Consider the following 27476-nt stretch of genomic DNA (forward strand, 5'->3'; position numbering starts at 1 on the left):
CAGTGTCCATGATGGGGACCATCAGAACAGCTGTGCTCATATATTACAGAACTTCATATAATACAGTTCTTGTGGATATTTTCATGCATGAATTCCTTGACATAATTTATATACTCAAGTTATTCTGCAGATTAGTGTAGGATTAAATACCAATAAGTAGGGACGCCTGGGTGGCTCAGTAGTTGAGCACTTGCCTTTGGCTCAGGGTGTGATCCCAGGACCCTGGGATCAAGTCTCACATTGGGCTCCACACAGGGAGCCTGCTTCTCCCTCTGCCTGTGTCTCTCTGCCTCTCTCTCTCTCTCTCTGTATTTCTCATGAATAAATAAATAAAATTTTGAAAAAAAAATACCAATAAGTGGATTCAAAAATTTTATCTCATAAACATTTATAGAGCAGATACCAGGGTACCCTGTTTGCCAGAGTCTGGACAGTGTCTGGGCTACTGGTTCCAGCAGTGCAGAAGGGAAACATGATCTTTGACTTTAGGGAGCTTGCAATTTTAAGAGCAAAGGAAAAGCACACCTTGCCAGAAATTCTCAAGGCACAAAGAGAAAAAGAAGATAGTCAAATTGACCTGAAAAAGTGTCAGTGAGCAAAAAATGGAGTTACAGATTTTCAGTACGGTTATATTTGACAATCCAGGAATTAGAAACATATACATATACATCTTTTTGAACTTGACTGCTTAATTGGTGTGTAAGTAGATAGGAAACTCCACTGTCTCCTGAAGGTTTGCCGACAAAGGGAGATGAAAGAGCTGCCCTATTTAATCATGATTATGCAGCTGCAGAAGCTTCTCTGGCCCTGCTGAGGAGAGCCTGCTGCTAGAACTTCCCACAGCAGAAGGGCTTCCCTCTTCTGATTATCCCTCATGCTCAGGAGAATTTCCTAAATGTTTTGTGAACACCATTCTCTTGAGGGAAGGCCCTTTTCACATTTTTCTGTTATTCATTATATATGAGCGTTCTTTATTAACACCATTATCTACCCAGTGGAAATGTGACAGCCAGCAAATCTTGAGTAGCTCTCTATGCCAGACACTGCGATAAGCACTTTCCAGATTGTGGCATTTACTTTTTGTAGAAGTCTATGAGGTAGGGAATATATTCCTGCTTGTTTTACAAACAGGGGTACTGAGGCTCAGGAAAGCTCCATAACCTGCTGAAGGTCTCACAGCTAAGAGACAGAATGAAAATGTTAACAAGGTCTATGAATCTCAAGAAATGTAAAGGTTCTTTCTTTACTGACAAAAATGTTTTTTTAAACTTCAATTTAATATGACAAATATTTATCAAGAGCTAACTGTGCTAGAGGCACTATATAAGATATTAGGGTATAAAGATACAAAAATTCATAGGGATGCCCGGGTGGCTTAGTGTTTGAGCATCTGTCTTTGGCTCAGAGTGTGATTCTGGGGTCCCGGGATTGAGTCCCACATCAGGCTCCCCGCGAAGAGCCTGCCTCTTCCTCTGCCTATGTCTCTGCGCCTCTTTCTCCGTCATGAATAAATAAAATCTTTAAAAAAAAAAAAAACACGAGATACAGAAACTTGCAGGTTCTACCCTCAGAAAATTCAGTTTAGTGGGCAGCCCAGGTGGCTCAGTGGTTTAGCGCCACCTTCAGCCCAGGGCCTGATCCTGGAGACCCGGGATCAAGTCCCACATCGGGCTCCCTGCATGGAGCCTGCTTCTCCCCCTGCCTGTGTCTCTGCCTCTCTCTCTCTCTCTCTGTGACTATCATAAATAAATAAAAATTTAAAAAAATTAAAAAAAAAGAAAATTCAGTTTAGCAAAACAAAACACAAAAAACAAAAAACCACCCCAAAACCAAAACAAAACAACAGTGACAGTACTGCCACATGAACATGAAATTTTCATATACTGTGGTATGGGAGAGTTGCATAGTCTCATTGGTTGCTCATCTGGCCATGATGCTGGGGAAATAGCAATGAACACAACAGATCAAATCCTTCCTCTCATGGAGTTTACATCATATGGAGCTACAGAGGCAACAAACAAACTGAATAAACTCTGTAAGGAATGGGCTTCTTTGACATTTTACTTAGGTGATGAGGTTCTTCACAGAGGCAACATATGGCTAATGCATTGCTGATGTTTTCAAACACCATGTACATAGTCTACCCCTACCCAACCTAGAAGGTAGGCTTGCAGATACAAAGAGATGAGAAACATGTCCTAGGCAAAGAGAATAGAAGTGAAGTATGTGACCTGTGCAGGGGACTAGAATCAGTTTAGTTATCACCAGAACGCACAAGTGACAAAAGGTAAAATTGGTGAGAAACAACTGGAGGTCTTTTTACCTTGTTGCAGAACCGGACTCTATTCTAAGGGCAATGGGGTGCTAATGATGGTTTTAGGCAGCGAAGTGCTACACTCACAGGTCTCCAGTCTGGTTGTTTGGGTAAATGTGTGCCATTTACTGAAATGGGGAGTATAGAAAGAAGTTGTCCAATTCATTTCTAGACACACTGGGCCTAAAGAACCAATGGCAAAACAAAGTTGATATTTTTTTTTCAACCTACTGAATATGTGAGTGTGAAGGGTCAGAGTTGAACATGAGAAGTTAGAGCCTTAGAGTAAGTGAAACTATCAGAGTTCAGGAAATGTCATTTAATAATGCCATTTTAAAGTTGTTTGTGAGGTAAAACATGAATTCATACAATTTTAAGTGGGAAATGAAAGGAGATAATCAGGCTATATATAAAAATTAAAAGTTTGTGACTTTCTGATATAATGTTTTTTTCTGTTTTTTAATTAATTAATTAATTAATTTTTACATAGGGTATGTTCTTCTTGATAAACTCGTGATCTTGGTTTTGGTGTGGGGTTGAAAAATTCAGAATAGCTACAAAATAGTGACCACTCCGGGTCTTGCGTGCTATTCTGTCTCACTGTGAGAGAGAGAGGTCATGGGTGAAGATGGGCAATGAAGATTCAGTTGACACTTTAGTTATTTCATAAGCTCACAATTCCTACTGCATGTCATTTAGGCTCAGAGTTACCATTATAGGTTGGGCAGGTGAAGGTCATCAGGAGGCCTCTTTGGAATCTGAAATTCTCCATTTCATCTCTTCCTTCTGCCCTATTTTCCAATTTCTCATATTTTCTGTCCATCCCTATCCTAGAAGATTTCAGGGAAAGTGAAGCAGTTGGGCAGTTATGGCTGTGGTTGGTCAGGTTTATTGTAGGAGTTGCTTAGGAAAGAAAGAATAGTTTAACCCTTTACATGTGGTCTCCATGCTCTGGGGGTGGACCCATGGCTGTGGGGAGAAGGGATGGGGCAAGAGGCTGTGGTTCAGACAAGACATCCAGTCTGTATTTGCGATCTTATCCCTTTGTGGCAGTGAGTGGAGTGTGGCCAATGTTCCCAAGCCTGCCTCCCACACTTAAAAGGAGGAATTTAGGGAAGAAGAAACTCGTTTTAACAGAGACTCCACTCTTTTAGTCCATTTCACACACCTCATTCCAACTTATGTTCACCCTAACTCGGGGGAGACATTATTACCTGCATTTTAATATGGGAAGAAACTTCAGGTTCAGAAAAATGAAGTAACTTGACATAGTTCACATGGGCATTAAGTGTCGTCTGGAAACACATACACCACCTAAGTACTCATGTAATTGAATCTCCAAGTGATACAAACAAACTTCTTCAATTTTACTTTACTTTGTTAAGGAAGAACTGTCTCTGGATGCTCAAAATTCTTAAAAGCCCGAGCTTCTCTGAATGATGTTATGATCTGGGGCAGGCACCCATTACCCATCTCCAGCATTTTTTCATTCTCAGTAAATCTGTCAAATTCTACACTTTCTGTTTAGTGAATTATTGGTCTTCACAATTTTCCTAATTGCCCATCTGAGTTGCACCACAGTAAGGATGCCAGCAGCTGACTCTTGGGGATGTTAGTGCCTCTGTGTTGGGAGACAGAGGTAACCCAACTATGGCAGTATTCTATAGTGATTTATGCAAGGCTGGGATATAAGAAGGCTCAGATAAAATGCAGCTTTATTTTTAGCTCCTATTCTTGCCATCCTCAGGGTGTTTGTCTTATTTGAGTCCCAGGGAAATCTCCCGGTGGGTTGGTTGAAGTTGCTCTTTTAATTGACAGTCTTATTGTATTCATTCATTCCCACCGAGTTAATTTATCTATTCAATAATGCGTTGAAATGTAAACATTTTGTGCCTACTACATTGTAAATTCAGAGAAGACAAGTATTTTAAAACCTGCTCTCTGTTCTTAAATAAATGTTTTTTTTATTTTTTCTTTCACTCCTATTTGTTGTTATCATTCATATAGTATGTGTGCGTATGTAAGTATCAATTAATTTGTATACAGATATAATTCATGTGCACACTCAGATACACGCACATACACGACACCTCAGAGACATTAACTATTGGAGTGTAACTAAAATGACCAGGGCGTGACCAGCCATCCTGAAGTGTACCAACTGTTCTCTGTGTTACTGCAGTTCTGTGAGCTGCTCCACTGAGTTTACCTCCTGATTCTGAAATAACTTTTATTCCCAATGACTGCTTATACTCTGGTCTATTTCCCCAAATACTGTAATTGCTAAAATACGCCACAGTGTGACCTTAAACTCAATTTTTCAATTTTGCCTGCCTATCAAAAAGATGAAAATAGAAGGTTAGTCCTGGCTTAGCTTTCCTTTTATTTGGAAAATGGAATCATTTGATAGAACTCTATTGTGTGGGGAAATTTATCATTGTGGATTACCAAAGCATTATGGAAAAAAAACTGAAAGACATGATTAAGTATATTCAGTTTGCATTGCCTTGAAAGAAAATTCAAATACATTAAATGGACTTGTTTTTTTTTAAATAACAAGTACTAGTTAGAGCTAATTTATTCCCCCCAAACTTTTCCTATCAGTGGTCTTCATATTCCTTTGTAAGAAGCTAATTGCAAAAGTCAGATTCCAGTTCATGAGTGGTTTTGATCATTTTAAAAGAAAGAAATATCTTCTACAGCAGAAGAATGTTTGTCTGGAATGGATGCCACTACATTTGTCCTGGATTGATATTTCTGAGATGACTTCACTCAAAAGAGCACAATGATTAAAAAAATAAACAAGTTTTGGTGTCAACACCATCTGCTCTAATGGCCTGAGAGCCTTTAAAGCTCCTACATGCCCAGCATGGCAATCATACCAACTGCCTGCACATGTGTATGGATTGGGCTGCGATCCCATTACAGTGGACACCATGTTGTTCTTCCATTGCTGTGTGTGTGTGTGTGTGTGTGTGTGTGTGTGTGTGTGTGTTTAATTCAGGTCATAGGACTTCTGAAAGCCATTCTCTAATGTGTGTTCTTGACATGTTTCATAGCAGGGATAAAAAATATTCTGTATTTGTTGATCCTCTGCCTACAGATTTTAAAGTAACACTTGTAAAAATAAAATGAAAAATAAATAAAGTAACACTTGTTAGAAGCAATAAAATTAATTCCTGGAGGCCAAATCTATCTATCTATCTATCTATCTATCTATCTATCTATCTATCTATCTATCTATCAACTATTTGACAAGCTAGCACGGAAGTATGAAATTTCAGTGTGGTAATAAAATTCACTTCTTCTAATTATGTCATCTTAAAGATAAAATGAAATGAGGGCCAGAAAGGTTGACAGTGACTTTAGACTGAAGGCAGAGATCTCCTAATTTCTTCTTTGATATGTCTTTCACTATTTATCTAGAGAAGGCTTGCTATATATGGCACATATATTATGGCAGTCAAAAGGATTTTCATGCTAAACAGATATCACTTATAAACTCTTTTTTAATATATCAAAACCGAGCATTTTCATCATCTTCATTTTATCCCTATAAAATGATCCCTCTCTCTCTCTTTGGCATGACTTTCATACTGAAATTGAGGAACTAGTAACTCCAGGGGAGAAATTGAAATTTCATTTTATGATTTCTTGTCTTCTCTGAAAGGTTCAATACCAGCTTCAGAATCTGATATCAATACCATGCATTTTTAAGTGATTTCCTAACTCCACTGATGCAATATCATAAAGGATTTTATAGAAAAAGTACAGTTTCATTTAAAGTGAGATCCATGATGTTTTGAAATATACTTGAACAGCATGTGATTTTGAGTTATAAAAGATATAGAATATAATCTTTGTTACCATAACAGTTATGTTTATGCTTTAAGCCCATCTCTAATAAACATTTAGATCAGCAAAACTATTGTCAATATAATTTTTCATCCTATTAGACTAGATTTAAACCTTACTTTATTACTTCCACATTTGCTTCTCTGTGATCCTCAATGGGACATTTGATTTAGATATTTCTATTTTCCCAAAACAATTAAACCCTTAAGAAACATTCTATATCCTTGCTATCACCATTTAGAATGGTTGCCATGAATTCATTGACTCTTAGGAATTTCATTGATTATGAATGGTCGACTTAGGTCATTCATATTTTAATAACCCTTCTTTCCTCAGCGCAAATTTGTTCAATTGATGTAGACTTCAGATGCCATAGTATAGAGGAGACTCCTGAGTAGGTGATTTGAAGAGGAGCGGTGGCCATTCTAAGCCAGATAATATGCTCCCACTGTGATATTTTCCTATTTAGAGGCAAAATCTTTCATTCTACAGCCAATCACAATGACACTGTCTCATCAATTTAGTCCAGTGTGTAAGCAATGAACTACAGTGGGGTTATGGAGACTTTGATGGGGTGAAGGCTAAGGCTGAGGCGGAAGGCACATGAGGTTAGGGCTCATCACACACGTGGCAAAAGTGCACATTGTGTGTGTTCTTCCCAGCTGTGCTTGGGGCTGGCGATGCATGGGGGTGATACACAAATGTATAAGACTCATTTTTGAGAATGTTCATGAGGCTGCACGAATGCACAGGAAATAGAGATATAGGACGGCATAGGCTACTTTCCTCCCTCATGATTGTATCAGAACACAGAAATAGTGAAGAGATAGAAATAAGGCATAACTTTATGGAGGAAAGCATAGAGATTAAAAACCAAGCGAAGAAAACAGTGCAATAGAAAATAGAAAGTGAATTTGGAGCATCCTGGTGAAAGACTTTCAGAGATTTCTTCTTCTAGGCCAAGAGCAGCTACACTTTTTTTTTCAAAATATGTCAATGCATCCACAGTTCATCTGACTTCTTTTGTTATTAATTGGACCAGATCTTAACTCTAAAAATCTCTTATTTGTAACTGCTAACCGTCTTCATGAATTCGTTTCATTCTACCACCAGCTTTGTTTTAAATGTTGACATGTGAGTGAACCTGAGATAGAAACTAATCGCTGCTCTGAAGCCTATATTCCAGCCACAGAACTTGGGAACGTTCTGCCCTCAATCACAGCTCTCCCTTTACACAGGCTCTTGCTTCATTTGACGCCTAGGGACCGGGACTGCAGCTGGCTGTCTGTGTGTGGTGGCGGTGTTCTGGGTAGTTGGGGACTGCCTGGCATCTTTGCTTACTGAATATTTTCGTCTAACATTCACAGCTATTTTAAACTTTTCAAAGTGAAGCTTTCTTTCCCCCTTTCAATATAACTGTTTTCACTGTTATTGTTAAAGTGTCAACTAGTCTCTTAAAAATGGCAGCATGTTCTGTACTTTGTCCAATATCCTTGTAGCAGATCTGTCCTAGGAATGAGACCTCTTGTCTCCAAGAATTTCAAAGCCATTGTCTTCTATAAACAGCAGAATTAATCATACTTGAAATGTTAAAATCTGTTTTAGAATTGTTATTTACCTACCCATTTGCAATTAACTCTGTTTGGAAATTTTGTTCTAAATTACATGAGGACGGATAAGAAGGGTAGGAACTTCTGGGAAAACAACACAAAAACCACAAAACCCAACAATCTCTGAAATATAATTGCTAATAAATTAAACTATTAGAAGAGAAACTCTTATATTTAAAGATTTAAATGATCACATTGACATGTCATAGGTATTTATTAACAGTCACAATTTTCTTTTCCTTTAAAATGTTGAGCCCAAAGGCAGAGTATTAATGGCGATAGGGATTTATTGTTTAGACCCTGTTACATAGTAAGTGATCAATAAATGTATGTTGAGTTGAGTATAGCATTAAATGAAAAATTTGGACTCACTGATCCCTAATATCTCATTCCACTTTGACCTATGATTTTATGATCTATTCCAAGAAGAACCAGGTTAATAGATGGTGAAAAGCTTCCTATATGTAGATTGTCCAATTCTTCCAACTCAAAAGATAAATATCTGCCCACAAACCTTATGGACTCTTGATAAAACAGGCTAGTCTTCACTGAAGAATAGTTTCCATATTGTATGATTTCTATTAATATCAGGTGCCAAAGACAAGATAGTATAGATTTTCATCCATTAGCATCATATTCATTTTACTTAAAGAAAATATAATTCTAAAAAAAAAGAAAACATAATTCTACTTCCTTTACAAATTTTCATGCATTTTTGGGATGCCTGGGTGGCTCAGTCAGTTGAGTATCCAACTCTTGATCTCAGCTCATGTCTTGACCCTCAGGGTTGTGAGTTTGGGCCTGCATTGGGTGTCATGTTTGGCATGGAGCCTACTTATAATTTTTAAAAATCATGCATTTTTCAGCAATTATAGAAATCCACAGGGTTCTGCATCTGTGATAATGAGTATCTGAATATTGATTAGGAATTAATAAAAGCTCATGCTTTTTCTTTCTCGCTTTTCTTTCTTTTCCTACTTGTTTACACATGTGGACTAAAAAATAACAATAGCTCGCTTTTATATAGCATTTTAAGATATATTATGTACTTCCTGATAAATGTGGATAGATTATGTATTATCTTATTTAAAAATGAAGAAACTAAACCTCAGAGAGGTTGACATTTGACCAGCTCTATATTCTATAGATAGCAGGATCAGGATTTGGACTCATTTATTTGATTGAATACATAGGCCATTTTTTACTGTACCATACCACTACTCATCGCAATTCATTACAGGCTCTCTGACCATGTGTAAAGAAATTTAATATCTTTCCTGACCTCTTTTGTGTATACTACATTATCCATAGGGAATGTGAACTCCAGAGAGGTTATTGGTTTTAGGCTAAGAGTCTCTAGGCTGAGCATGTAGTGTGTAGAAAAAACAAAGGTAATAAAAATTATGGGGTTCTCCACAAGATAACACGTTTCAGCAGCAAATTGTTTTCAATTTCCTATGTCTCTTCTCCGCATGAATTAATTACCAAATCCATCAAATACTCCACTTAGGCCCTGGCAGACCAATACAATCACATACACCTGGATTTTGATGGATTCAAGTTTATAGCCCTATGAACCCGTTTATCTTATTGGGAGTAGTTGATTTTCTTTACCCCTCATGATCAATCAATGTAAATCAAGTATTTAAGAACTTGAGAAAAATGTGCCTTTGCTTTAGTATTTAATATGGTGTTAATTAAGATCCTGGCTCATTTGTGATATTCACTGTTGAAATGAAAACTAATTCTGACTTCATTGTCTATTTTTTCATATTTTTTACACTCTCATTGTGAAGGTCATGGACAGTGTAACTGTGGAAGATGTGACTGCAAAGTAGGCTGGTATGGGAAAAAGTGTGAGCACCCACGTTCCTGCCCACTGTCAGCAGAGGAGAGTATCAGGAAGTGCCAAGGAAGCTCTGATCTGCCTTGCTCTGGAAGGGGTAAGTGAAGGTTCTCAGGATTTGTCACCACCTCCTGATCCTATGAATCAAATACATTCAGCTTACATATATCTTATTTAACAGATAGTTGAGATCCCTCAATAAGGAAAGATTAGTCTTTTCAGAACTAATAGTACATCCAGTTTCCATTACTGAAAGTACACGGAGAAATATAATCTCTTTCTTCCTCTCTGTCACATGCATGCACACACACACTCTCTCTCTTACACCTTCAGTTTATCTTTGAGGTCAGTTCAGTTTCAGTTTAGTTCAGGTCATTTCAATGCTACATTAAAAAAACTGAACAATGAAACATTTGAAGAAAACAAATGAAACAAAAAGGTAACCTACTGAATGGGAGAAGATATTTGCAAATGATATATCTAGAGGGGGTTAGTATTCAAAATATATAAAGAACTTATATGTCTCAATGCCAAAAAAACAACCCCACAAGCAAATAGTTTGGTTAAAAAATGTGTAGAGTATCTGAATAGACATTTTTTTCAAAGAAGATAAACAAATGGCCAACAGACATATGAAAAGATGCTCGACATCACTAATCATCCGGGAAATACAAATCAAAACCACAGTGTTTTACACCTAGCATAACAAAATAAAAAAAGACAAGAAATAGCAAATGTAGGCAAGGAACCTTTGTGTACTATTGATGAGAATGCAGATTGGTATCACCACTGTAGAAAACAGAAATGCAATTAAAAAATTAAAAATGGAATTATCATATGATCCTATTTACCCAAAGAATATGAAAACATTAATTTGAAAAGATGTAAGCCTATCGTTATTGCAGCATTATTTGTAATAGCCAAGATATGAAAGCAACCTAAGCATTCATCAGTAGATGAATGAATAAAAAAGATGTGTCGTACGTACACAATGGAATGTTACTCAGCCATAAAAAAGAATGAGATCTTGCCATTTGCAACAACATGAATGCATCTAGAGGGTATAGTGCTAAATAAGTCAGACAGAGAAAGACAAATACCATGTGATTTTACTTATCTGTGGAATTTAAGAAACAAAAACAAATGACAAATAAAAAAAAGAGAGACAAAGAATAAAACAGACTCTTACTGAGGACAAACTGGTGGTTGCCAAAGGGCAGGTGGTGGAGGGATGAGTGAATAGATAAATGAGATTAAGAGTATACTTTGTAAAGAAAAAGAATAGATATTTGCTTAAAACATTCTGAATGAGGGGCACCTGAGTGGCTCAGTGGTTGATTATCTGCCTTTGGCTCAGGTCGTGATCCTAGAGTCCTGGGATCAAGTCCCACATCAGGCTCCCCACAGGGAGCCTGCTTCTCCCTCTGCCTGTGTCTCTGCCTCTCTCTGTGTCTCTCATGAATAAATAATAAAATCTTTAAAAAAAAAACTTTCTAAATGAGACCTTTTTTTAAAAAAATTTATTCATGACACACACACACACACACACACACACACACACACACACACACAGAGGCAGAGACACAGGCAGAGGGAGAAGCAGGCTCCATGCAGGGAGCCTGACATGGGACTTGATCCCAGGTCTCCAGGATCAGGCCCTGGACTGAAGGTGGCGCTAAACCGTTGAGCCACCTGGGCTGCCCTGAATGAGACCATTTACTTGTCTACTGACATTTCTGAAATTCATTAACATTGCATTGGGGAGATTGTTGGCTTTTGAAAAAGCATTGCGCAAACAGATAGCTTTGGATAAGCCTATGTTGTTTTAGAAGGCATGTAGCCTCGGGTGTGCTCTTGCTTCCAGATCAGTACAAGTTGGAAGAGAAGGAAGAATTCATCTAGAGGAAAGCTGGTTCCATTATTTTTGATTTATCAAAATAAGAAATGCATTTTTACCTCCCACATGGAAATGGCAAAGTTAATATGAAATATGCCTTTGGAGGAACTGGTAATTGAAATTATTACACATTTTGCCCATGAAAGAGGAAAAAGAGAAAGACTTCCTTTTACCTGAATGTTAGATCAGAAATTTATGTTGCAGTTTTCTCTTTGAAAAATGTATCTTTTATTGAGATATAATTCAGATACCATAAAATTCACTCTTTTAAAGTATATAACTTAGTGGTTTTTAATATATTTATAGAATTATGCAACCATCACCACTATCTCATCACAGAACATTTTCATCACCACTAAAAGAAATCCTGTGTGCCTTACCAGTTACTCCCCATTTCCCTCTCCTGTCAACCCCTAGAAACCACTGATCTACTTCCTGTCCCTGTGGATTGCCTAATCTGGATATTTTATATAAATGGAATAATAAAATATGTGACCTTTTTGTTTCTGGCTTTTTTTTCACTTAGCATATGTTGTCAAGATTTATCCATGTACTTCATTCCTTATGACAGCTAGCTAATACTCATCTGTATAGATATACCACATATATTTATCCATTCATCTGTTAGTGGACATTTGGACACTCTGCTTTTTGACCATCATGAATAATGTTCTATGAACATTCATGTATAAACTTTTGTGTGGGTATGTGTTTTAATTTCCCTTGGGGATATATGTGGAATTGCTGAGTCGTATGTAAGTCTGTTTAACTTTTTGAAGTAGAGCTGAACTGCCTTTTTTTTTTAAGTTTTTATTCATTCATTCATGAGAGACTCAGAGAGAGAGGCAGAGACATAGGCAGAGGGAGAAGCAGGCTCCATGCAGGAGCCCAATATGGGACTTGATCCCAGGACTCCAGGATCACGCCCTGGGCCGAAGGCAGGCACTCAACCGCTGAGCCACCCAGGCATCCTTGAACTGCCTTTAAAGTGGAGATACCATCTTACATTCCCACCAGCAGTGCATAATAAGGGTTCCAGTTTCCTTACATCCAAATAACAGTATTTGTTGTCATTTGTCTTTTTGACTACTTAGAGTTTTCTTTATGTAGAAAACAAAGTCCCCAAGATTATTTGTACCATGGCTATTTTCCCATACTCTGATATGTATCCCTACTTATTATAAGTAGAAGGGTAGGAATTGGGTAGAAGGAAATTTTCATTTCATAAATTTTATTTCTGACTTGAGCCCTTTTCACCAACAACCCCAAACAAGAACTACTGTACTACCTCCGTTAATAAAATATCGGCAGAGGGCTTGAGTAAGCCTGTCATGCTTTTAAAGGAACAAAGTTTAAAAATTAGTGTCCTTCAGACTACTGTTATTCATTCATTCATTCATTGTTTAAAAATAACAAATTATATGATGGAAAAATAAGAAAAGCATATAAGGTATCTCTGAAACATAGAAAATCACTATATATTACCAGTTGTTTTTCATTTGTCCCTAAGTTTTTAAATATGGTGTTAGTGTAAGAAAATTATGGTGGATTTTAATTATTGTGGATATTAGTCTTTGTTGACTCTGACAAACACATATTTGTCTCTTATCTTTCTAGGGATGCTCTAATGTTTTAGTCACCATTTTTATTTATTTTTATTTTTTTATTTTATTTTATTCTTTATTTATGATAGTCACACAGAGAGAGAATGAGAGAGAGAGAGAGAGAGAGAGAGAGAGAGGCAGAGACACAGGCAGAGGGAGAAGCAGGCTCCATGCACGGGAGCCTGATGTGGGATTCGATCCCGGGTCTCCAGGATCGCACCCTGGGCCAAAGGCAGGCGCCAAACCGCTGTGCCACCCAGGGATCCCTTAGTCACCATTTTTAAACAATAACACATATTTAAAGTTTATTTTGTTAAAAAGATGTTGAATATATGTATAGAGTTACAAGACTTTTTATAATTTTATAATTCATTTAAGCTTTTTAAAATACTTTAGAGAGAAATAATAAGCTTCTCCAGTTTCCTCACAGGGAAATGGAGGTATTGATGAGTAGAGTGATATCCCGGGGAACCATAACAAAATATGAGAATTTTGAGAATGAAGACCAAGGATTTATGAGAGATATTCCAGTGCTCGGACCAGTGGCCAGAGACCCTTCCTTTCTCACAGAGCTACCTCTGCAAACTCATTGGCATTGGGTGTTTTAAAGCAAATGGCCAATATGAAAACTTATAAAGGATTAGCTTTGCCATTTATGAATGACAGCTGCAGCTGTGCTTACATGAGTGAGGAAAGCAATTACAAGGCCCATCGGTTCTCAAGTCGTAGATCCTCAGCTGTTCGCTAGCTGGGGCCAAGAAAAAAATTCTCCTGGTAGAATGTATTGAAGTTCCTCGGTGCAGCCCACCTCAGGGGCCAGATGAAGGCATTTGTGCACTGGAAATTAAATTAGATTACTTGCTTCTGCTGGTGATGACTAAATGTGATCATTATGTCTTAAAAGCAGGGGAATAATTTAGGTAATCTCTTAAACTCTTTATTAATCCTGTGGCTCCTTGATTTCTATTCCTTATTGCCTGTAAATATCCTTTTACTTAATTAGGTGACACTCATCAGTCGATATGGGCACACAGTTATTCATCCTAATTTCTGCCCTCCAGGTATTGGCTAGGGGACAACTTTGTCTAGTCTCATATCAACATTCTGCTCAAAACTTGAAGTGGCTTATGATAGGCTACACATTAGCTTTAAATTCTTTTTGGCTTAAGAATATATTTTTTTTTATTGAGCTTCTCCTTCTGAGTGTGTGTCTGGCTTTGGAAAAAAATGTGAAGCAAAATTGGTGTACATCACTTTGAAGCAGAAGCTTAAGAGGCAGTGAGAGCTTTGCCATCTTTCTTGTCCCCAAATGGGGGTTTGCAGTATATGAGATGGTGGCTGATCCATTAGCCTGGGTGTCTGAATGAGGATGATTGGAGAAACCTCTGCTGACCCACCAAGGACCTGTAACACTAGTGAAAACTAAAATTTTGTTTTTTAAGCAGCTGAGATATTAGAGTTGTTATTGTAGCAGAACCCCTGATTCAGACTCTTCTCCACGTACAAAATTTAGGGAATGCAGTTAAAGCAAACCAAAAAGCAAACACACATACACACACAAAACCATACTTAAACCCAAAGAGAGAAGGAAAAAAAACAGTTGAGGTTTATAACTATATGCGTATCTTAGTAGTATCAATAAACATGTATATATTTTACAAGTGATGTATTTATGCTAGTCTAGCAACAGCATTTTTTTTAAGATTTTATTTATTTATTCATGATAGACATAGAGATAGAGAGAGAGAGAGAGAGAGGGAGAGAGAGAGGCAGAGACACAGGCAGAGGGAGAAGCAGGCTCCATGCAGGGAGCCCGATGTGGGACTCAATCCTGGAACTCCAGGATCACACCCTGGACCAAAGGCAGGCACTAAACCACTGAGCCACCCAGGGATCCCCTAGCAACAGCATTTATGTGCAGTTGTTCAACAGGTAAAATGCTAAGAACATTGAATGTATTATCCTTTTTTTTTTAATATCCCCCAAACACAATGAGGTAGCAAGTATACTCATTCTTCTTTTTCCAGAAAAAGAAATTGGAAATTTGAATAGTCATCTTGCATAGTAAATGCCAGAGGTAAAAGCTTTTATACAGACTTTTTTTCAGGTCATCCAACTCCAGAGCTGTTGTTTTAGATAATTTACTCATTCTTTTAACATGCCAATTTGTTAAGCAATATATAATAACTAGATTTCCTTGTTAAAAACATTTTTAAATCATTGATATTGCTGCATAGTATTCCATAGTATAATTGTAGCAAATTTAATCAGTCATCCTCTATTAGACATTTAAATCATCTCTTAATTTATTCAAGTTCTAAATGCTATCATTTACATTCTTGCAGCAGAAAATTTATACAAATCTTTCTTAGATGTGGAATGTATAAAAATATGTTAAAGCTTTTCAATAAAATTTGCACAAAATAATCATATTCTCTAGAAAAAGTGTACCGGTATACCCTCCTACCAGGAACATAACAGAAGTTCCTTTCACCCACCAATAGTGACAATTTCAGTACTCAGCTTTTCCTGATACATTTTGCTCTTAGCATTATGAGCTTACCATTTGTCAAACTCCTTTCATTGACTTCTGTAATCATCAAACAAATGATTTATCTGTAGGCATTATTATTCAGAGGCTTGTGTTCGCTGTATTTGCCTTCTTTGATCATCATTTGTCCTTGTGTCTAAGTCATTTTTTGTTTGGTCTGCAATCTCACATGCTTTTGTTACCTGTCCTCTGTGCCCTTTGGTTTTCTTTTATCAGACTTGTTCTAAGAGATATTGCATATGTTTAATCCTTAAGCACACATAAGCATGCACTCCCACAAGGGAAGGTGGGAAGTGGAGGAAGAATGATAAATTGAGGCTAATTATTTAATATTGCAGCTTTTAGAAAATAGAAACTATGTCCTCATTTTTATCAATTAGTACATTTTAATTAATGAATTAAGCAAGTTGGTTCAATTCCCTCAGCTAGGAACATACTTTCAAAGAATAATAGCATGCCAAATTCCCACCATCTGGAGATTTTTCAAGTTAAACCACAATTTATCTCTTTTACTGGCATTGCACATCTTTAGATTTTCTTGTTTTATTTATCGGAAAAGATTCCCATGATGCATGTATTTTCTTTAACCTATGTGATTTTTACTCTTATTTTTGACAATTGAATCATTATTTTTCTTATTTATGTACCATGGAAATGTTTTTATTTGAAACAGAGAAAAAGTATTTAAAAAATGGAAGTTCTCCAGTGTATTTTAAAAACTTTGGGAGGAGAAGATCTTCACTCTTTTTTTTTTAAAGATTTATTTATTTTCTTTTAGGGAAAGAGAATGAGAGAGCAAGCACATGAGCAGGGGGAGAGGCAGAGAAAGAGAAGCAGGCTCCCCATTGAACACAGAGCACAATCTGGGGCTCCATCTCAGGAACGTGGAATCATAACTTGAGCCAAAACCAAGAATCACACTTAACTAAGTCACCCAGGTGCCCCAAGGATCTTTCTATATATTTACAAATTATTTTTACAGCTTTATTGAAGTATAACTGATAAACCAAAAAACTGCACATATTTAATGTATACAATTTGGTGAGTTTGAACATATGTGTACACCCATGATGCCATCACCACAATCAAGGTTATGAGCATATCCATGCTTCCAAATATGTCCTTGTGTCCCTTTCCTTGTGTGTGTGTGTGTGTGTGTGTGTGTGTGTGTGTTTGTGTTAGGGACACTTAACATGAGAGGTGCTTAAAATAGTCAAACTTATAGAAACAGGAAATAGACTGGTGGTTGCCAGAGGATGGGAAAAGGTAATGGGGACTTGTTCAATGTGTACAAAGTTATAGCTATACAAGATGAGATGAGTTCTAGATGAGTTCTAGATATATGTTCTAGATGAGCTCTAGATGAGTTCTAGAGATATGCTGTACTACATAGTGCCCATAGCAGACAATATAGTAATGTAGACCCCAAAATTTGTTAAGAGTAGATCTCTAAACATTTAAATTAAGCACCATATCACCTATTGTGATTTTGATTATATTTTTAAAATTCTCAGTGGGCTAATTAAATATCTTATTTTAAGCTAGCTGCTGTGGGAAATGCATGAAGCTTTCAATCGACAAGGGAGCTCAGTGTGTTCTTCCCTGCAGTATTTTGACACAGCAAGTAGGATTTAGATTTACTCTATTCTAAGTACATCTTAGATCTACTACATCCATCAGTGCTCAAGGACTTTGGAAACGTCATGCCCTAAACTATGGCATTTCAAACATAGTTGTAAAGGATCACAGCCAAAGAAGATGAACAAATGACCCTGTAAAATTAACTTCTTACTCCTCCTTATCTAGATGGAATGGTGATGCTTTTAGTGATACACCAAATGGGGAAATTACTGGTGAATTGGTAAATCATGTCAGAAACAAAATTCTGCGTTTCATCATATTAATGATGAAAAATCAGTTTGTGATCTTCCACAGGCGGTCTGCCATGGATCTCTGAGCACACTTTGAACTTATAGTGCTCTCTGCCATGGATTTTATTTGTTCTACCGTCATGGAATGGCCCATATAGTGGTATGGTCCCTAGGAGGAGAAAAGCCTGTTTATTATGTGCTTTCTTTGTACTCAGAAAAACTTACTAGAATGTCTTAAATTGTATATGCATCCTACATTTCACAAAACCCCAGGAATGTAAATGTTATTTATTATGACTTTCCAAAAGATAGTGTGGAAACAAAAGGTTTGGGATCCAGAGAGAATGAAATATGGTGCCTCCAGCATCGTTTCTCTATGTCCTCCTGAGGTGCTGGACTCTCTGTGTGTTGGGACACTTTCTATCCTCAAGGAGGCCAAAGGTGCAGGTGCCCAGAACTGTGGCTTACTGGAAAGTCCTGGTTAAATTTAATGTTAAATCTCTCATTCATATGAGGAAGCAGCATTTGCTAAACTAAAGGCATAATTTGCATGTATTGAAGAGAATTGCTTAAAAAAAATTGAAAACAGCCAAATTCAATAGAAATGGTAATCTCATACAAGGTGACGATTCAGGGACTCCTTTGTCCAGTGGGTAAATCATTGTCCTTGTTTCTTATTCCTCCTTCTTTATTTTATCTTGCCTTTCTTGCCATTTTTATATTCAGTAAAATCTAGAGGAGAAGAAGAAATTCAGGAGCTGAAATGAATAATTTTGTATGTCTTTTGAAAAGATAGTAGAAGACATTTCAGGGGAAAATAACACTTAGCATTTTTAAAATCATGTGAGGTTTTTCTAACCTGTAGTCCAGAAAACTGTATCACTTCCAAGACAGAGTGAATATTTTTTGTGTGTGTTGCAGTCAACAATCTTGCTTAAATGTTTTTATCTTTGGTTTTTTTTTTTAAGATTTTATTTATTTTTTCATGAGAGACAGAGAGAGAGAGAGAGAGAGAGAGAGAGAGAGGCAGAGACAGGGGCAGAGGGAGAAGCAGGCTCTATGCAGGGAGCCTGATATGGGACTCAATCCTGGGACTCCAGGATCATGCCCTGAGCTGAAGGCAGATGCTTTAACCGCTGAGCCACACAGGGATCCCCCCCCCCAATGTTTTATCTTTGGCAACAGAACATTTTGTGTCAAAGATAGGAATAGATCCAAATAAATAGACAATTTCTATTACATTTTGCATAATTTTTGTGTGGTAAATTGAAAACCAGTGAAATTCTTTGGCTAAGAAAACTTCCTAGTAAAAGCTGCAACAAATATTGTCAAAATCTATTTGAAATGAAAATAGAAAATTGGACATGAATTCAATCCCAATTTCTTTAAGTGAGCTTAAAATGAAATGTGTGACAACTATGACAATTTTGTTACTGCAATTATATATTTATTTCTAGTAAAACACTAAACACATAGTGAAGGAGGTAGTGTGGTGCTCTAGCAGTTATTTACTTGATTTTATTCAATATAAAAACACAAACCAGATACTTTTAATGGGAAACAATCTGGTCTGGCTATCGGCCATAATCTTCATGGAACTGTATACCCTGCAGACTTTCTTTTTAATAGAAAACCAATGAGGCAGAATGGCATCATTTTGTCTAAACTTTAAGGTCATATAGCTGGTCAGAGCCCTATGGTTCCCCTCTTGGACATATTTCATTAAAAATTGATAGGGCTGGCCATTGTGCTAGACTCATGTAATGGATGTATTTAGTATATAACCATATGATAGCATATAGCTAATTAAATATGTTCCTTAGTGGTGTTTATAAAATTTCATTAACCTGGTATTTACTAACCACCCTACCATGTATCTCTGTGCTAAGCCAGGGGTCAGGAAACAGGCTGCATTCTGTTTCTGCAGATAAAGTTTTATTAGAACACAGCCAAGCTGTGTTTACATGCATATGGCTGCTTTCTTGCTATAATGGCAGAGTTAAATAGCTGCCACAGAGTGTATGGCACACAGAGCCTAAAATACTCACTATTTAGCCTTTTGTAGAAAAAGTTTGCTGCACCCTGCACCAAGGATTTATGGTAAATGTGACAAATGTGGTGGGAAAGAAGACTCAGTATCTTGAGAGTGAGAAGAGGAAGATACTGTTTTCTAAACAATCTCGGATCTAAGTATGGCTTCATGAAGTGAGTGGAGCTGGAGCTGAGCCCACAGGGATGAGTAGCATTGATAATGATTTCAAAAAAAGTGTATTCTAGGTAGAGGGTATCACATGAAGAGAAACATTGAGTTAACCAGAGGATAACTTTTGCAGGGAACAAGAAACAAATTCACTTTTGATGATAAATGAAGAATAAGAAAATAGTGGGAGACAGCTCTGGGGGCAAATGTCATCTTTCCCACCCTTCATCACTTCTCCCCATGTTGTGATGGGTTTGAGACAGAAAAAGCAACTTATTCATAGAGCTCTTGTTCTCATAGTTGTTTTTGAGGTTCATTGTTCATAACAAGGACACATATTGTAAGCACGGATTATAAATATGCTAAAATGATGTCATATCATTTAACCTGGCTCAGGGCCCACTCCACTGTGTCATTGCTGAAATACCAAACTTAATGTAACTAAAGTTACCAAGATTCAAATATTTCCATGAATAGGTTGAATATGTTAGCATCTTTCATGTGCCTTTCTCTCTCCTTCTAGCACCTCAGATCATGTTTACTTATTTATTGATAGAATACAAAAAGACAAATATAAAGTGGCTGTTAATATTATTAAGATTCATTCATATTAGCAAAGTAGTCAAATGACAAGAGTTTAGCAGTTTAGTATCTCAAGCGTCACTTTATCTGTATTGGCTATGTGTACACATACCCATGGGTTTTACTTTATTTTTTGTTATGTTTTTATTTAAATTCCAGTTAGTTAACATACAATGTATTATTAGTTTCAAGTGTTCAGTGTAGTGATTTAGCATTTCCATACATCACCCAGTGCTCATCATGACAAGTGCACTTTGTAATTCCCATCACCTATTTCCCCAAATCCCCTACCCATCTCCCCTCTGGTAACCATCAATGTGTTCTCCAGAGTTAATATCCTGTTTCTTGGTTTGCCTCTCTGTTCCTTTCTACCCCCCACCATACTCCTTTGTTTTGTTTTTGTCTTTCTCTGACTGGCTGATTTTGCTTAGCATAATATACTCTGGCTCCATCCATGTCACTGCAAATGGTAAGATTTCATTATATATATATTTATGTGTGTGTATTTATATATGTATACACACACACACACACACACACAGACCACATCGTCTTTATCCATTCATCACATACCCTTATGTTTTAAATGGCAAACGGGCATCATATCATGAAGCAAGATAGTGGATTTTTGATGGAAATGAGTGACTCTATACTTAGTCTGGGTTCTGCCACAGGCTAAGTGTTAGGGACAGCAAGTCATAGCTAAATTGGCACCCTAATGGTGACTGTGAACTTAACTTCTTTAGGCTACTTTCCCTGTCCTTTGCTTCTCTCTATAGTAAGTGAACTTGACTGTGTTCTGATTCATTTGGACCTTAAATTTTCTGTTTACTCTCATGGGATCCATGCCTTTGATTTCTGACTCAGCTTCACCAGACTCTCTTTCTGGTTTTGCATAGCTAACTAGACAGAGCTGACTATTCTTCAGGAAAATCAGGTAATTAGCTAAGCTGTTCTTCTAGACTCTGCTTTTTACTAAGTGATTATTTTGGGTATGGAATAATTTATTCTACAGTTATTGCATCGTTTCATTTGGAATGTAACAGTTAAGATGGATAAGATTTGGTTATCCATAAATATTTATTTCTCATGTGATGCCTTTTATTTGGATAAAGGAGGAAAAGCAGGATTCTTTGGCTTCTTATTTAAGTTTCTAAATAATTCTGGCCTCTTTGCTGCTCAAAATATCCATGCCATGTGGATGCTTGTAAATAGTACCAAATGGCCTGGCATGGTACAGTTGTGAGCCATTTAAGGTTTGAATGGTCTCAAGGATGAAACAGCAAATATTTGAGGTCATATGTAAAGTCCTTTACAAGGACATTAAATTCTTTGCTAGAATTTCTTTCTCTGGATTTCTTCCTAAGGTCTTGTATTGCACAATAGTTACCTGAAGGAGCTTAACAGAAATATTAAAGAAAAAAAAGTGCAAGCAGATACAAAGTATAAGGTGACTGGGAAGTCTCTTATACTTCTTCATTTAATTAATTTGCTAAAAGTCTGGGTATGATTAATGCTACTATTCAATTATAGTCACAATGGTGAGACAGACTCATGCAACTTGATGCTCTTGAGTACAGTTTATTATAATTATGAAAGAGTCAGTAGCAAAACCCAAGTGGCATAACTAATGTTGGATTCTAGATGCACTCTTTTGGATGATTCTACTACATAAAGAGAAAAATCCAGTGGTATTGTTGGAAAATGAGATCTGTTGTGTTAGGTTGTGTTAGGAGCTTAAGGTCCTGTGGCTGCACAAGAATGGGACAGGGTTTCTACAGGCTGACATTGGTTAACTCTGTTCCCAAATATTACTATGGACAGACATTGATTTATTTGGGTGGAGAGGCTCACATTCACTGCCAATATTATGCTTTCTCTCTGTATCTTATGCAGTCAGCCACTTCCCTTGTAAGGACATGTGCCCCTATGGGGACAACAATTAAAGAGATGGTTGGATGACACCCTTACAGGGCAGATGTGCTCATGCTATCTGTTGTTTGTGTGCCCCTGGAGCACTTTTTGTGTCTTTATGGACCCTCACTTATGTTATCTGTAAAAACAGTATTATAACTGCTCCATTTTCTCTAAAATGTTGCGAGGAACAATTAAGATAGTACATGTGAGATTATTTGTTAACTTCAAAACTAATACACAATGCACAATGGTAAGGGATTACAAGGCTTGAACTAGATGACATAGCAGATGAACTCAAGGGCATAGAATTTAGTTTTTTAAAATATTTACTTATTTTGGAGAGAGAGGGAGATAGCATGCACCTGTGAGTGTGGGAGGGTCAGAGGGAGAGACTCTTAAACACACTCCTCTGAGTGCAGAGCCTGACACAGGGCTCACTGGAGTCAAAACCAATCATCTGATGCTCAACTAATTGAACCACCCAGGCACTCCAAGGGCACAAAATTTAATAGAGAAAACAAGATCAATATTCACTCATTCATCCATTCATTAATTCAGTCATACATCCAACATATATTTATTGGTATCCTACTATGTCCCTAGGTACTGAGGAAAGAATAATAAATAAGACAATGTCAGGGCTCTCATAGAGCTTCTAGTGAGTTTGGTTGGAGAACTTAAATAAGAAACCAAATAATTTCAGTTAGGGCTAGAAGAAAGAAGTCAAGATAATACAGAGAGTGTCTGGTATGGAATTTGGGGGTTGCTCCAGAAGAGGTGGCCAGGGATCTTCTCTGAGGAGGTCCTCTTTGGTCAGATCTGCATATTGAAAAGGGGCCGAATGAGAACTGAGAGAAGATGGCCAGAAAACAGAAAAACAATGGTTTATGCAAAATTTCAGACTCAGATGATGAAGGTTTCCTGGAAGTGATGCAAGTCAGGTGGACTTTGTCCTTAAAGAATCCACAGAGGAGACTGAGAGCTTGTTGAAGAAGAATTTTAAAAATACCAAGCTCCTACCTAATTTAATTTGTTCCTAATGTGGCCTGGGCATCAGGGATTTTAAGTGCTCCCTGGTGATTCTACTATGCAGTCACATTAAGAATTGCTGCTCTGCAGAGTGTCTAATGGACATAGTCCTGCAGCAAAGGATGGACATTTTTGCTTTTGCCCTACTTCCCACAAAGCAAACAGGGCTTCAGGGAGTGCTAAGAGTTGCAGAAAAATTACCATCGTGTGGGGTCTTTTCCTGATGCTCTGTTGAATAGGTGGGAAGGCAATGAGGCAGAAGTGTGTGTGGGGCGGGGGCGGGAAAGGGTATGCCCTTGGAGAAAGTGGGAAAATAGTTTCCAAAACAGAAAATCTCCTTAGGTACAGAAATATGAAAGAATATGGTATGTTTGTTCAAGGACTTACTCCGCCTTGTTTTTGTATATCTGAGGTGGAGGTGAGAATATATATTTTTAAATAGATTTACAGTGTAATTATGAAGCATGTGGGTATGAATGCTGGGGGTATATCTCTTTCCCAAAAATAGCCTTCCATGGTCCTCAATTGTGCAGAACCTTTAGATCTGCTCTCCAACTTCATAGATTGTTTTCTGAGAACTAATCTGTGGCGTTTCCTTGACCTGAATAATTTGTATTGTAATGAGGGCTTCTTGGAATTCTTTATCAAGGGATTCTTAACGTGGAATTCATGCAACTCTGGAGATTTATGGTTGAGTATCAAGGCAATAAGAACCTCTTAAAATAGCGCAAATAGGTTGTATGTACCTTCTTCTATTTTTACGAAGAGAATCATAGCTGCTTTTCCCAGATTCTAAATGGGCTGCGTAATATCAGCAAAGATGGCAGTGATTTAGAAATCACTGCATAAAACCAAAATAAACACTTTTAGAGAGATATCACAGCATATTTTTAACGAACATTTTTTGGGCTAGCTGTGCCTTAACTATATACTTATAGTTTAGTAATTAAATTAGTAAATTATACTACTAGTGGTCAAATATAGAAATACTTTGTGATACATAGTTGTATATGTAACCTATGATTTGACTTATTTTTTTCTGAAATGTGTTCATAAGATATAAGTTTGAAATAAAGGTACACCAAGCCCAAGACCAATTATTTCGAAATCATGAGAATTTGTCACTGAAGTTTCCTATTAGGGTAATTGGAAACACAGGCAGAAGTTCAAGCAGAGAAAAAAGTAATCCCATTGCTGTCTTTCTGTTAAACCAGAATAACATTTCTTCTATAATGCTTTAGGTTTTACTCTGTACCCATGAGAGGTGTCCATTCTGATTAATAAATGTTTTAAGTTTTGGATGGTTATAAGAGTACAACCTGGCATTCTAGAAATAACAGGAGTATGTGAATAAGAACAGAAGGAAATTTAATTTATATGCTAATCAAGTTTCATTAGGAATTGTTTTAAGGAGACCCATCTCATTATGTAAAAATAAAATCTTTTATTAACAAATATAAAAAATTTAATAAAGAAATAATTGCTGTTTTGCAATTCCTACATGGCTCCAAACTAAGATTTAGTGATTCTATAAAGTTATTTCCAATCAATGTTCAGCCATATTATTGTTGTAACTTTGGCTAGCTAATGTCCTTATGAATATTGGAAATGTGTAGAATAGAGCTAAATTATCAAAGAAAATCCCAAGCAGTGGGACAGAGCATATAACCTAAGGAAACAGTGAAGCAGATGGATGAACAGGTCATAAAGCAGCAATAACTTTTGGTTGTTAATATTGAATGACCCAAGACCTACTTTCTGGGCTTGTATCTGTTCATCACACATCCATTCATATATTTATTTATTTATTCAGTGCAGTTAATTACACAGGCAATATAAAATGACAAGGAGCATCTTACCTTAATAACACAATTTGGGTAGCTGTTATTTTACTTCTGATGTTGCTTTTAGCTTCTGGTTGAATCCAAAGGCTTTATTTTTATGTTATGTACTGGTTATACTAGGGAAAATATGTTTAATGAGAATATTTGTTATTTGTTCAATATAAGCAATATATATGGAGAATGTTCAAGAAACTGTAGCTGATGTTTACTATAGATGAAAGATTGTCAGGAACACAACGGTGTAGCATTATTGCTACCAGATCACACTTAAGAGCAAGCACCCATTTTAGCTATCCAAAGAGTTGTTTGGTTTTTACATCCTGAAAGAAATCTGGATTTCTTGATCATGTTTTTAATTCCTTTGTCATTAATTACAGCGCTGAAGTTATAACAAAATTACACAGCATCGATTATAGTTAAGAGTCTTTTGGGTGCAAATGGCACAATCCCAACTGAACCAGAAACAAACAAATGAATTATGTACTCACGTAACCAAGAACAGAAGTAAGGATGGAAAAGAGACTTAGACAGCCTCACATCAATCTCTCTTTCTCTCTTTCTGCCCCCTCACCCACCAGCACATAGATTTCTGCTTTTGTCAGGAGTTTGGTTTTAATTTTGCTACTGTAGGTAAAGAGTTTTCTCCATGTAGGAGGGACATGGATTTTAACATCACCTGAGGTCATGTTTTTACTATGCCCTGACCAAAGAAGATAAAAGAGTCTTCCCTGGCAATTCTAAGAAATCTCAGGAAAAAAAAAAAAAACTCTGATAGTCTTAGTCTGGAACCATGATCAGTTTCAAACCTAGATCCAAGTCCAAACAGAGGGATGATGGAGTATTAAACATGACCCACCTTAGAGGCAACTCTGAGGTGTGATCAGGTGTAGATTGTAAGGCTTTAAGAGCTGTTCTGAACAGACAAAGCAGTTTTTGCTGGCTATGACTGCATTTTAGATTGATATTGACCTTGAGAATCTTTGATTACATGTAGAGTCTTTGTGTAGAAAGGATGATAGCATATTTTCAGATGCATAACCAAAGGACAGCACTGCATTACAAGGCAATTCATTAATGGTTGTGGCAGACGGAATAATGGTCCACAGAAACATTCATGTCCTGGTCCCTAGAACCTGTGGATATGTTAGATTATGTAGCAGAAGGAAGAAGTTGAACACAGAAGTAAGATTGCTAATCAGGAGACTATCGTGAATTATCTGGGTGATCCCAGTATAATCCCAAAGGTCCTTACAAGTGGAAAAGCAGACAGAAAAGGATTCAGAATCAGTGATTCAACCTGAAAAGGACCTAACCTGCTATTACTGACTGATAATAGAAGAATGAGGCCAAGAACCAGGGACCGTGGTCAGCCTCTGGAAATGAAAATGCAAGGGATCATTTGCCCCTGGGGTCTTCGGAAGGAATGCGATTCTGCTGTCACCTTTATATCAGCCTAGTGAAATTCATTTAGACTTCCCCACTCCGGAAATATCAGATAATAACTTTGTGTCATTTTGAGCCACGAAGCATGTGGTAATTTGTTATAACAGTAATAGGAAATATGCAGTAATCTATGGAATATTTTTTGCTATAGGTAATAGAGTATATGTCAGAATCTTTTGCTGAGAGAATTGTGTATTCCTGTGAATTGTTTTAGACTTTGCAGACAACCCAAGAAAGAATAATGTTAAAAAGATTATCTCTTTTACTGCTAGTACTTCATCTGTCAGCATAAACCTAAAAAGATTAGCTAAGGTATAATTTCCTTATTGACTTTGCCTTTGCATTATTTTAAAATAAGGGAAGCTAGTTTTCAGTACAACTTTATATCATACTTTCTGCACTTCTGTGAGATGTTACAGTTTATTTCTTGTTGTAATACAGTGTGGATACATTGTTTTAATTGCTATATACTGTGTTAGGGTATCCTGAGCAAACATAATATGCATCTTTATTCCATTATTTAATCCATTATTCTACTTAAACAGCCCATGAACACAATGACAGGATTTTAATATTATGGTTTGAATTTTTTTTTCCTGTTTCTACATTGAAATTCTACACTGTAATTCTGGATGTACATCATTATCGAGAGTAAATACGTAGGTCCAGGTTTTGTAGGGCCCACATTTTGGGAGCCTTTCATAATAAAAAGAATTCAAAATTACAAGCACAAAATTAGTTAAGGTGAATATTTGTTTAGGATGAAAAGGAAATCAACATACATTTTTAAAAGCGAACGAATACCACAAACATTCTGAAATTCAGAACATGATGTAATTACGATTTTATTCATCTATTGTAAATGGCTCTGTATCCTTCAAAACCTGTTTCTTTTCTTTCAACTTCCCAAGTG

General features: G+C 36.8%; 1 protein-coding gene across 2 annotated transcripts in view; it reads left to right on the forward strand.

Moving 5' to 3' along the window:
- Positions 1-27476, forward strand: part of ITGBL1 (integrin subunit beta like 1) — a 222525-nt gene that overhangs the window by 107599 nt on the left and 87450 nt on the right. For both annotated transcript variants that reach the window (XM_055335920.1, XM_055335921.1), the window contains exon 7: positions 9576-9722. In XM_055335920.1, the coding sequence (XP_055191895.1) occupies positions 9576-9722 (147 nt within the window). The remainder of the gene's footprint in view (positions 1-9575; positions 9723-27476) is intronic.

This window comes from Nyctereutes procyonoides, unplaced genomic scaffold (genome assembly GCF_905146905.1).
Source record: "Nyctereutes procyonoides isolate TBG_1078 unplaced genomic scaffold, NYPRO_anot_genome, whole genome shotgun sequence".
NCBI classification, from domain to species: Eukaryota; Metazoa; Chordata; class Mammalia; order Carnivora; family Canidae; genus Nyctereutes; species Nyctereutes procyonoides.